Here is a 13,291-nt window from a genome sequence, read left to right as displayed (position 1 = left end):
ACGTATTCGCATATCTGTCGCAGTGGGCGTGGTGCTAACGGCTACAAATATCCTCGGGTCTAGCTCCATCATCGAGAGGCTTGAGAACGTCAAAGGTCGCCTGTCGCTGATTTGGGCAGATTCACCTGGTGTCCCTCGTATTCATTTGACAGCTGTTCGTCTTCAGTTTTACCCCTTTGCCAATGTCACTACGCCTTCCATATTATCCTCACTTTGGCTTATTTTAATTCTCCTATAAACCCTAAGACTTCTTCCTGATTCGTTTCAATCACCGCCTTGACTTTCGATAATGTTTTGTAAGTAGCCGCGTCACAGAGCTCGCTTTCAGATACGTCCGCTCACGGCAGGCGATTGGAACGAAAGACGACGAAGCTTATAAGTTTTTATTAAAGAGAAGCAGAGATAAATCAAAGTGGGAATAGCATAGGAAGTTTAGAGGTGATGGCGAGGGTTGACAACTGTGGATAGAACGTAGACCAAATGGCTATTATGGAGCTGGAAAGTGAATTTACTTAGACAGTGACAGGCGAATTGCGTCCATGTTTTTAACCGGACAAATGAAGCAGGCTTGATCCATTCGGTTTTTTCTGGCTAAGAGTACCACGAGTACTGTGATTTTAAGCGGCAGATATGGCATGTAATCGATAAATTCTTACGAAGGTCCAGAATATCTCGGTAACCTAAAATGTAAGACACAAGAGTAACCAGGAGAGAACAAATAGAGAGCACTGATCCAAATTCAGAGATGGCTAATAATGAGGACTAGTTCGAACTCGTATTGAGGAACCATTAATTTTCAAATGGTCCAAAGGACAAGGTACTGAACACCTGAAGAACACGATGGCAGGGACTTGTACAGAATGACACCCCGATCGAGTCTGTAGAGCGAGAGATAGAACTGTCACTTTACTCGAAGGAATTTAGTAACACTGAATTGCTACAATATACAAAAAACAAACCTAGGAGAGAAAAGAGGAATTAAAACTTTTTTTGCTGATGGTAGGGAAAAGAATTGACCCCAGATTATGTTAGCGAGTGTCTTTGATGATGATGATGATGATGAAGAGACTGTCAGGTAATTAATTAAAGGCATGAGGCTATGATATGAAGTTCTGGTACAAGGTAGAATTGAACCCAACAAAGTTTGAACGTTAAAATGTAAGACTAGATCTATGAAACATTACATCAGCTGATGTTCACCGTATCTAGGAAGAAACATCGGAATACAAAGTGACGAACGTTATTTGCCAAGTAAATGGGATAGAAAACTCGAACGCCCAAGTGTGGGAAAAGTAACAAGGCAGAAGACTGTGTTGCACTTAGAACTTGTTTGCATTGTTTAAGAACTCGTTTGGGGGAAAGTAAACATTTAAGGTTTTTTTTCAGTTAGCAAACTTGTTTGCATTGTTTAAGAACTCTATTAGGGGAAAGTAAACATCAAAGTTTTTTCAGTTAGCAGAGTTTAAAAACTATTGCTTTACTCGATCTTAAATCTTATCTTTTCGTATTTGATGTTTTTTTTTGTCTTTTATATACTTTGCCCTTCTTCATACTCTCTTCTTTACCACTTCCTCCTCCTTTCTATCCTTTTACTGGCTTGTTCCCAGTAGAATCTTTATCTCTCTTCTTCCCTTCAATTACTGCTTTGTATGTCTTAACTGAACCTCTGTCTCTCTTGCCTCTATATTCCTTTCCTCACGTCACGCTGCATACTGCAACTACTCTTATTGCCTATTATTTCATGCCTCATTTAGCTGTTTATTAGCAACCATCGTTTGATATATTTAACTTTTGAGATTTTTTCTACTCCTTTCTAACCTGCTTTTTCATATTTTTGTACGAATCTTTTTATCAGTTTGACCAGCAGCGGTCTATTGTACCTGTTCAGTATATTTCACAGAGTATAAGTTATCCGTTTAACGACTGTTTTTATGCTCTGTAGCTCATTACATTAATAAAAGTCATTAATTCAACTTTTTCCACTCTTGCATGTTCTCAGCTTCTCTTTTGCGCTTCGTAGAAGAACAATGCCTTTAGCCTCTTTGTCTTCGCGCTATCCTGATTTTCCTAAGCTCTGTCTGTTCCTGTACGTCCATTTCTAGGCGTTTCCTAACAGTATCCTCTTCGGTGAAGACCTTTCTAGTTTTACTGTGTGTGACTGAGGCCCTCAATGGTTGTTATATGCATCCGAAAATCTTTCCAAAAGTTCTTGCTTTCTTGTGGTTTTCTGGGAAGATTGTGGGCGAGTACAGACTGAATTCACGTAAATCATTTACCTTCCTGGCTTAAGTACATCTCGACTCGGCTTAGTTAGTTGTCATTTTCCTTTATTTATTTGCGTCTTCTTGTGAGTTAGTTGTCATTTTCCTTTATTTATTTGCGGCTTCTACCACAAGTTAAGCCAGTAGTCGTCATTATTCTTTCATTTATTTCCGTCTTCTACCACAAGTTAAGTCAGTAGTCTTCACTATTCTTTCATTTATCTCCGTCTTCTACCACTGTGACTACTAACTTTTTCCCTTCTTATCCCCTTTAAAAAAAAATTTTAAGTTTCCTCTAGTTTATATATTTACACCACTTCTCTACATTGTCTCACCTATGTGTCACTCCTTATGTAACCAATTTATTGATATTTACCACACTATTGACATTTATTAACATTTACCTTACAATCATCCTACATTTATTGACATTTCTAGTTTATAATGACACTTCTCTACAATTGTCCCACTTTTATATCACTTCACTACATTGTCTTCATTTATTAATATTTTACACTACTTGTCTATAGTTTCATACACTGATACCTTTCATTTTCATCGGATTAGTTTTAGTTTTGACTATTTCTGTCTTATAAACATATATGTTTCTTATAAGCATATAGGTTTCAATTTTCATCGGATTGGTTAGTTTTGCCTGTTTCTATTAAACATATATGTTTCAAGTTTTAGTTTTGACTGTTTCTATCTTATAAACATATATATGTTTCTTATAAGTATATTGGTTTCAAGTTTTAGTTTTATAGGTTTAAATTTTAATCGGATTGGTTAGTTTTGCCTGTTTCTATTAAACATGTAGGTTTCAAATTGTTTTCATCGGATTAGTTTTAGTTTTGCCTGTTTCTATATAAACATAAGACTTAAAACTTTCACTTGAAACCTATGACTGTTTCTGTCTAATAAAATGTACGATTCAAGGTGAACCACCTGTATTCTGTTTTTATCTTCACTTGTATATAAGATTTTCCGCTCGGACCACACCCCTTTGTCTAGTCATGGCAGCAGCACAGATAAGGCGATGGATTCTAAGCCAACTTATAAGTCCTTATAAACTTTAATGAAATCTAAAATATTTCATTAAAAAAAATTACATAAGGCGATGGATTCTAAGCCAACTTGTAATTCCTTATAAACTTTAATAGCGATGATTCTAAGCCAACTTATAATTCCTTATAAACTTTAATGAAATCTAAAAGATTACATAAGGCGATGGATTCTAAGCCAACTTATAAGTCCTTATAAACTTTAATGAAATCTAAAATATTTCATAAAAAAAATTACAGTTATTTTACGTTCAGTATGACACTGTTATAAGGTATGGGTTACGTAAGATGACAGTCAGATTAAGAGGCAGGGAAATGTTTTTAGCCAAGCTTTATTATTGAAACAGAATTAAATAAACAAGATGTTAATAAACAAGACAATTTATAATGTCTTTAATGTTGAACTACAAGATTGTCAGTCCTTTTAATACAGTAACTGCAATGCAAGACTGTTGAACTCAAGATATGTCACTCATTTTGAACTACAAGTTGAACTACAAGAATTTTTAGAATAGAAACTGCAAAGATGTTGAACTACAATAGAAACTGCAAAGAATGTTGAACTACAATAATACAAACTGCGTTGAACTACTAAGAATTTTTAGAATAGAAACTGCAAGAATGTTGATCTACAAGAAATTGTAGTCAACAAGACCAATAATGTCTTTAATGTAACATAATTGGAAATTGAAAGTCTTCGAAGTTGTCCTAATGTAATGGAAACTGAATGTGATATAACCAAACTGAAATAGTCCTGCAAAGTTGTCTGTCTGGCAAGACCAAAAGCAAAACCTACAAGAACTTTAATGTCAATCTGTCAATCAACAACAATATTATAACATTCTTAGAAAGCAAACTGAAGTCCTCGGTCAACAACAATATGAAAGCATGAAGTCCTGCAAGTTTAATGTCAGTTAATGTCAGTCAAAAACAATGCAGTATATGAAAGCACTGAAGTCCTCGGTCAACAACAATAACAGTAATGAAAGCAACAACAATAACAGTAATGAACTGAAATGGTCCTGCAAGTTTACAGTAGTGAAAGCAAACTGAAATAGTCCCGCAAGCTTAATGTTATTAATGTCAACAACAATATAAAAGCAAATTGAAATAGAGCAAACTGAATTAGCCTGCAAGTTTAATGTCAGTCAACAATAATATAAAAGCAAACTGTCCTGCAAGTTTAATGTCATAAGTTAATAACAATATAAAAGCAAACTGAAATAGTCCTGGAACAGTCTCGACAAGTCATCGACAAGTCAAGACGAGAAACTGCGAGAATTTTAATTATGTCGGTCCACAAGACCAATGGGAAACTACTAGAAGTTACACAACTGAACTTCTACACAAGACCACTGGGAAACTACTAGAAGTTACACAACAGAACTTCTACACAAGACCACTGGGAAACTACGAGAAGTTACACAACTGAACTTCTATCAGCTTTCTGTTAGACGTTTTCGGCTGGCTGTTTCCTCTACAATATTCGGGAGGGAAGTTTCTTCTACAATATTCTGGAACTCTGAACTGACTTCTGAGTTCTCTGGAACTCTGAACTGACTTCTGTGAGTTCTCTGTTTGATGCTTCCGGCTCTGACAACTTCCGTGAACTCTGAAATTGAACTGATTCTGTGAGTTCTCTCTTAGATGCTTTCGGCTCTGCTACAGCATCCGGGAAAGACCTCGGTTTAACTGAAATGAAAATTACTTATTTGAAATAACTGTGCATTAGATACTATTGTTAAACTTTAAACTTGACTTTGGGGGAATGCACTTCATAATCCCGACAAGAATTATAGTAAAAATAACTGAAAAATACAGACCCATGGACTTGCTGGAAATGTTGAAACGTGAATTAGAGCACTATTAAATAAAGTTCTGCATAATTGACTGAGATAATAGACTAAATTAGAAATTAAAATAGAATAATTGAATCGCAGAAAACTAGACATAACTGAAGGAGGAAAATTGAATTCTGGAAATGACTGGAGTGAGGGAATGTATAAAAACTGGACCTTGAAAATTACTTTAGTGAAGGCGTTAATAATGGGGACAAATGAATTTCGATTTATTATTTGAAATACTGATATTATGGAATTGTTTCAAGGATTGTGTATTAATCATAATTCAATTTTGTTAATGATTTTACCTTACCTTACAATGAGTGAAAATAATTTCCAAATCGAAAGAAATATTCTGATTTTACCTTGCAATGAGCAAGTAATTAATGAGCAAGTAAACTATTTTCAAATCGAAAGAAATATTTGGATTTTACCTTAAAATGAGTAAGTAAATTATTTCCAATTCGAAAGAAATATTCGGAGAACTGCAAGTCGACTTCTGTAAAAATTCAACTTTCTCAAAATAGTTTCAGATGAAAAATATTTCTTGAAATGTTTGAACTGACCTCAGGGAAGCTTAGACTTGAATAATTGAATTCCCTGGAAAAGTGTTCTGTTTCTTTCTTGGATGCTTGAACTGTGTCTGTCATCCTGCCTGAACATTTCTTTCAGTTGAAATCTGAGAGCAAACAGTAAATTTGAGTTTTCTGAAAAAATAATTCGACTTCTCGACGATATACACATCTTGGGGTCCAGTTGAAATAATGGCTCCTGTAAAATAACTGAGGAAAACTTTTAGAAGTAATTGCATAGCTGCAAGTTTTTTTAGGGTTCTGCAGATGACTTCTGAAAAAAAAAAAAATCTAAAGAAAATTGAAAAAGCAGTTTAAAACTCTAAAGACTAAATGGGGATAATGACTTGAAATTAGTGAAGTTAATACACAATAACTTGGAGTGACAGAAAAAGGTACTTGGAGAATACTTTGACCTCTGAAAAAAATTAATGAAAAAAAATTAACGAAAATGGAAAATGGAGTTTAAAACTGGGATGACTAAATAGGGAAAATGACTTGAAATTATTAAAACGATAACTTGGGGTAACAGAAAAAGGTACTTATAGAAGTTAATAAAACAATAACTTGGAGTAACAAACACAGGTACTTATTGAACATTTTGACTTCTGAAAAAATAAATTCAATAACGAAAACTGAAAAAGCAGTTTAAAACTGGAAAAGACTAAATGGGGATAATGACTTGAAATTAGTTTTCAAGTTAATAAACAATAACTTGAAGTAACAGATGAAGATACTTATAGAAAATAATTGAAGTGAAGAGCATAGTTGATAACCCCATGTTAAATTTACAACGAAATGTTTGAATCAAACTGTATTTGATTTGAAGAAAATAATTGAAGACCTTATGTTAAACTTACCAGAGGAAATTCTTTAATCAGTTGATTAAGTTAATGAAAATAATTGAATGTAGAAAAGTAATGTAGAAAAATTAACTTTAAATTTCCAAAGGAAATATGAAGAAAAGATGGGATTCTTGAAATATTTAAACCATTAGATACTAAACTGACCTTCGATAACTTATGAAAGAGTAGTAATTCAGTCTCGAACTGAGTGAAATATTCGAAGAACACAAAAAAATTAAACTTTCTTACTGATTCAGCTTTTGTGAAAAGAGCTCGAGAAACTAAAAAAATTACTTGAAATGTTTGATGAACTGATCATCTCGGAACATGTAAACCTCAACAATTGGATTCTCCTTCTAGAATCTTTGAACTGACGATCTTCTTGAATGTTTGGGTTGATCTGCGCGAGCAAACATAAATGGGTTTCTCTGCTGAGTAATTTGAGATATTGGAAAAGGCACTTCAGAAATTACCTGACATATTGGCTTCTTTGAAACCACTGAGCAGAATTCCGGAGGTATCCGGATAAGGTTTATTCACAAATGTTAACCTAACCTAACACATTCACATTCTGCTGACCAACAAGACTAAGCTTACTATAGCAGATTCACATCAACCGTGCATTTGAGGTCTCGGCCAGTCCCTTACGACGCATCTGATTGGCTGTTGATAAACCAATCACACGGCTAGAAATTCTCAGTTTCTCGAGAGAGTTCACATAGGCAGAATGTATGTTTCACCTTTCCTGAAAGACGTATTCCTTGGGAGACGTAGAATGTGAACTCTCTCTCCAGAGAGAGAGTTTCCAGCCCTATCATTGGCTTATCAACAGCCAATCAAGAGCGTCGTAAGGGATGGGCCTCGACCGTAGATGCACAGGGGATGTGAATCTACTATAGGTAGGCCAATATTCTAAATAACTCTGGCTAGTTCAAGGCAAGGCAATAGAGGGGTTCATACTCATGTGTAAACCTTAAATTATTCAGACATTTTAACCTAACCTAACAGATTCACATTCTGCAAACCAACAAGACTAAACTTACTAGGTAGGCCAATCATCTAACTAACTCTGGCTAGTTCAAGGCAAGGCAGTAGAGAGGTTCATACTCTTGTGTAAACCGTATACATTTTGGCCTAACCTAACCTAACAAATTTACGCTCCACTTGCCTTAAGATTGCAAAACTGTAATCCTGTCCTTTGATGTAGGTACACATGATGACAGAGGAGCTCCAGCAGTTCGTTCTGGTAGGGGAGAGCGCTGGATCCAACTCAGCCGTCAAGCAACTGAAGGTCGTAGCTGCTGCTCCTCCACCCACAAACTCAGGCGTCTTGACTGTCACTCTCCACATCATCCAGGACACTATGGCAGAATTAACAAGTAAGTTTGACGTGTTTAAGCCTAATACAATTAACTGTTCTTTAGTGATAGTCAAAGCCTAATACAATTAACTATTCTTTAGTGATAGTCAAAGCCTTAATACATTTAACTGTTCTTTAGTGATAGTCAAAGCCTAATACAATTAACTGTTCTTCAGAGATAGTCAAAGCCTAATACAATTAACTGTTTTTTAGTGATAGTCAAAGCCTAATACAATTAACTGTTCTTCAGTGATAGTCAAAGCCTAATACATTTAACTGTCCTTCAGTGATAATGAATAATAATTCTAAATTACGTCAATGATGTGAAATGTCTCTAACTTGAATTGATTTTCCTCCTGGAAAGGTATAATTAAGAAAGAGCGGAGACGTGGGGCTTCCTTACTGGACAAACCAAAGACACTGTTACTGCAAGACTGTGGTGCAAACTTATGTTTGACATTAGATGATCTTGGGCCAGGATGGAGAATTCCACCTCCTTTCCATTACCAGGTAAGTTTAAGATTGACAAAATGCTGTTTAGCCTGTTATACGTTTTCTGTATAGCTGGAAAACATGTTGAGCATTGAGTGCATGGGTTCAAAGTTCCTTTCCATTGTTTGTTTTTTTTCCAGGAAATCTCTTTCGAACGCTTATGGGGGTCTTCGAATGAAGCCGTCAGTGCAGCTTTTACTTTAGGCCGAACTGAGGGCACTTCAGCCCCTCTCTCATGTCGCCTGTTAGCTCAACAGAAAGGTTCTTCAACACACAGGCAGATTCTCCGTATCAATTCGGACTTCCCTTACGCCCCAGTAACTGCATCCCCAGCTCACATTGCACCAAGGACTTCAACAGGTAAAAACAATATCAAGTAAATAGATTCTTTACATCAATGTTTTCATAAGTCACTCATTTTTATAACTTTATAACATTTTTAAAACTTCACATCAGTCTAAACTCCAATATCAAACTTTATTTTTTACTTTACAGTAACTTCTAGTAGTGGATGTTCCTCTCTGGTTACCCTGACTCCCGAACCAGAAGCTTTCAGGCTACCTCAGAGACTGCGGCAAGAGCTGTGCCGTTGCCTAGACCCACCCAATGCCCGAGGCAACGACTGGCGGTTACTGGCAGCCAGATTGAATGTTGACAGGTGGGTGGGCAGTTGTTTCTGTTTGTTCTTGAAGGGCATGCAGTCATTGCAACTCTAAAAGGCCCCCGTACACTGAATTATTGTCTGAACGACTGTGTATGGGCTTGTCTGAATGCAAAAGTGGCGGAGCTTCGTGTCTGAAGAAGTCTGAAGAACGATCTCAGCAGGAATCTGTCACGACCAGGTTGCTGCTGGCTTGAGACTTCTTAAGTTTGTCATACACAGATCGTTCAATGTATGGGTTTGTCTACCGATATAACGCTATCGCGCGCCTCTTCTAAAAAGATAATGCCATGTCTCCTCGAAACGAAATCTTTGTTCAGACTGAAATTGGTGCGGAGATCGTTCGTACTGTATGAATAGTGCGAGTGTGTGTGCGGGTCGATAACGAAAATCGTTCAGACAGTCGTTCAGACAATCGTTCAGTGTAGGGGGGCCTTAATTAAGTCTTGCTGAGCAACCCTAGCCCATTAAGCATTATCATCCCAACAAGACGAGTGAACGTTCCATCTCATACATGGTTCCTGCCTTATATGTCTCAATTTTTTGCAAAAGGGTCCCCAATATACCTTGCCCTAGCCCGTTGAGCAGGATCATTCCTGCAAGACATATGATTGTTCTTCCTCATATACGGATTTTTGCCTTATCTTTGTCAATTTTTGCAAAGGGTCCCCAATAGACCTTGCCCTAGCCCGTTGAGCAGGATCATTCCAGCAAGACATGTGAACGTTCCATCTCATATAAGGATTCTTGCCTAATGTCTCAATTTGGGTCCCCAGTAAACCATGTTCTTTCATCCCAACAGGTACTTAAATTACTTTGCCTGCAAGCCGAGCCCCACTGAACACATCCTTGACTTATGGGAAGCGAGACACAGAGAACCAAACGCACTGACCGACCTTCTGAATATTCTGCGGGTTATGGGCCGTCCAGATGCAGCCCATGTTCTGGAAACTCACTCGGGGGCCTGGATATGAGCCGCAGTTGGATCCTGAAGGATCTGAGTTCCTGTGAACTGAGAAATGTAGTACCGCTTTCACGTTCACAGACCGGGTTGAAGGCACGGTGGTGTTATTGACAGCTTTTATTGTATGAGAGTGATTCTTTGCAAAAGTACTGTTTTGTCAGTGTGTTGTTAAAAGAACTGCCTTGAATCAGTCCAAGAAGTGTAATGGAATGTGTTGTAACTGTACTTTACTTTGTTTGTGTAATAGTGAAAAAATGTGAAACACGATTGAATTGTTTAATTAACACAGTTCTAAAAGATATAAAAACATTATTGACATACTGATTTTATAACTAGTATAGAAACTTGTGCAATTGAAAAAATTAAAGGCTGCATAGCTACAACACATACAGAGTGAATTGGTGCAACAGAACAAATACTGGCACTGTGTTGATTTATGCAGAAGTGCCATAGTATAAAAAAGGGTGGGTCGGGCTATTTAACCACCCCCCCTTCATCAAACTTTCTCTCTCTGAAGAAGACTGGAAAAGGACTGCTTACAAGAAGCAGAAAGTGACTCACGTTGGTTACTTTATACTGTACATTTAAAAGTGTTCAGAGCAATTCGTCCAAGTTTGTATAGAAGTATGTTACTGAATAGCTATGGCCTCTCCCTCATGAGTTTATGATAAGACAAATTAACCCCTCCCTCCCCCCCCCTTCCCCCTACCTTCTAGCTGCATGCCCATTGAAGTGAAAGATGCTGATTGGCCAGCAGTTTTTTTTCTCTTTTGCTTTTGTAAATAGAGTTCTTCGCAACTGCAGAAAAAAAGAAGTGGTTTATAGCGTGGGTCTTGTGTACTGAAAGATGATGTATAGTTTATTTATTTATACATTGTGATATAGACATATTAGTAGTGTAAGGGACCACAGCAGACTTAATAATAATAATAAAAAAAGCCCGATTTGTTACAATACTCTTCAAAGAGAAAAAGGACACCGTAGAAATATTAGTACTGTTTAAAAGCAGCATCTCTCAACATGTGAATATAATACTACTATAACTTTAACAAGTTTACCTGTAGCTCCGTTTATATCTCTCAATGACGTTTCAACTACAGTTCCTTTTGTCTAAAGATTTTTTTTTTTTTTTAGATAAACTTTTTTTTTGTGATCTTGCCCGCAGGTCGAATGCAGTAGAGCGCTGCTACTGACTGAAATCCAACTAAGTGCCTCTGCTACCCGTTGGAAAAATAAAAGTAAAAAAATGTCCTATATAGATTATGAAATTAACAGGTAAGTATGTTGATGGTCAATATCCCGCCCCCCCTATTCCCTCCCCCCCCCCCGCCCACCTCCCCCTTCCCCACCCAACCAACCACCCACCCCACCCTCCTCCCCTCTCCCAGAGGATTAGTACATTCTGCGTTGGGGAGCCCTACTCATTTTGTTTTTAAATATATATAACTTTTTTGTTTTTTTGTTATAAGAATAACCAAGTTACTTGTACTATCTTCTAGTCCTTGCATGATGGAAATGACAGTCGGTGAGTGAATGAATGTCACCGCTAAGGAAATAGTGTCTCTAGTGTCTGTTTTAACCGAGAGAAGACAGAGTTTCTTATTTTGTACTTTCTATGATTTGTGTGTAAACTTAGCACTCTTCTTCTTCTTCCACTTTTTTTACTTCTTGACTTAATCAAGTTAAGTTAGGACGTTGCGATCATTAGCAAAGCAACTGAAGAAGTTACAAATTTTTTTTTTCGTTTTTTTTATTTTTCCATTTTTCTATACAGCTTACCTTTCTTATCTGAGCAGCTGCAGTGAAGTGATATTAAGAGCTAATGTCAGGAATAAGAAGCCTCTCTCTCTCTCTCTCTCTCTCTCTCTCTCTCTCTCTCTCTCTCTCTCTCTCTGTCCGCCTCTATCCCACTCTATCCACAGATAGGAATTAGTATTTGTAGGTAGGTACTAATGTTTCGGTTCCGTGTCCTCATTGAGAATAAAAAGAGAGAGAGAGAGAGAGATCTTCGGTGCGTGTGTGTGCATTCGTTCGTTCATTGGAGGGTGTCCTGGAAGAATTATTACCTACGTTAGTGGAACCTCATTTCAAACAAGGGATGATTGGTTGATTTTTAAAAACAGTAATTGCAAAGTTAAGTGACCCTGGTGACTAACTTACTACATTCGTTCCTGATTTTTAAAAAAATAACTTATAACTCTACATATTCAAACGTTTGCTCTAACGCCATGCTTCGAAAATCAGGATGAACTGGATGTTTTTATTTCAAAATTACTACTGTAAAATATTCGAAAATACTACTGGTTTTGATATTAACTTCTGTTAAAAAGTTTAGTGTGAATTTGTACGATGCGAATTTCTAATTAATCTGGGCCATGTAACTTTGCCTTATGACTTAGAATGTATAGGAAAGCCTCTTATTAGATGACTGTGTCAGGAAAGAATAGTTGGTCCTCCTGAGATGTTTTTACAAGATGTGAAGAAGAGATGAGAAAAAATGACTAAGAAAAAAATTCGTCTACGAAATTCCCCCCCACTCCCCTACCTAATATTTTTCCTAAAGTAGCCCCATTTGATACAGCCCTGTAAGAGGTATTCATGTTGTTTGTATGAATTTTATATATATAAACAAGAGATTAGTGTGGAGCTTTTTTGGATGTCTTCCTGAGAGTCTCAGACGATGAATTATTTTGGAAAAATTATGGTTGGATGATGTTCCAAGTTTTTTTATTTTTCTTTTATTTTTTTTTCTTTGTGGTCGTATCCTTCAGACAACGTGCTGTTAAGACAAACAGGTTTTTTTCCTCCATCAGTTGGAAGTTGTCCAGCATGAAATTAAAAAGCTAAGTGTTTTTTTTTATTTGGTATGCTCAATGCAAAAGTGAACTTTTTTTTTACTTATTCTATTTTTGTTCATGCACTTAATCCTCCATCATAACTTCTACAAGTGGAAGGTACCATTTTTTCTTTCTCACTGTGAAGATGAGTGTACTGAAATTGGAGGTGATTTTTTTATTTTTATTTTTTTTTCTTATCAAGTGGAATGTTAGAAATGGTGTTGAAATGGAGAGAGAGACCGAAATTGGTGCTTCCAGTTCTACTCGAACCGAGTTTCCACTGAGGCTCTTTTAAGACAGGCAGAAGAAGGAAGATGAAATGTGAAGTCTTCGGAAAAAAAAAGATTAAAAAACGGCGATTGTGATGTATTTTGTGTTTCATTTCATCCCTTTCTCC

The 13,291-nt window shown here is 36.6% G+C and overlaps 1 protein-coding gene across 1 annotated transcript in view; it reads left to right on the top strand.

The window, feature by feature from the left end:
• Positions 1-10,324, top strand: part of LOC135214714 (netrin receptor UNC5A-like) — a 105,938-nt gene extending 95,614 nt beyond the window's left edge. The window contains exons 11-15 of the mRNA XM_064249043.1: positions 7,788-7,959; positions 8,305-8,450; positions 8,573-8,792; positions 8,928-9,090; positions 9,896-10,324. Of these exons, the coding sequence (XP_064105113.1) occupies positions 7,788-7,959; positions 8,305-8,450; positions 8,573-8,792; positions 8,928-9,090; positions 9,896-10,067 (873 nt within the window). The 3' untranslated portion in view covers positions 10,068-10,324. The remainder of the gene's footprint in view (positions 1-7,787; positions 7,960-8,304; positions 8,451-8,572; positions 8,793-8,927; positions 9,091-9,895) is intronic.
• Positions 10,325-13,291: the final 2,967 nt, after the last annotated feature.

This window comes from Macrobrachium nipponense, chromosome 46 (genome assembly GCF_015104395.2).
Source record: "Macrobrachium nipponense isolate FS-2020 chromosome 46, ASM1510439v2, whole genome shotgun sequence".
Classification (NCBI taxonomy): Eukaryota; Metazoa; Arthropoda; class Malacostraca; order Decapoda; family Palaemonidae; genus Macrobrachium; species Macrobrachium nipponense.
The sequence above is the reverse complement of the archived record's forward strand: the minus strand, read 5'-3'. Positions and strand labels throughout refer to the sequence as shown.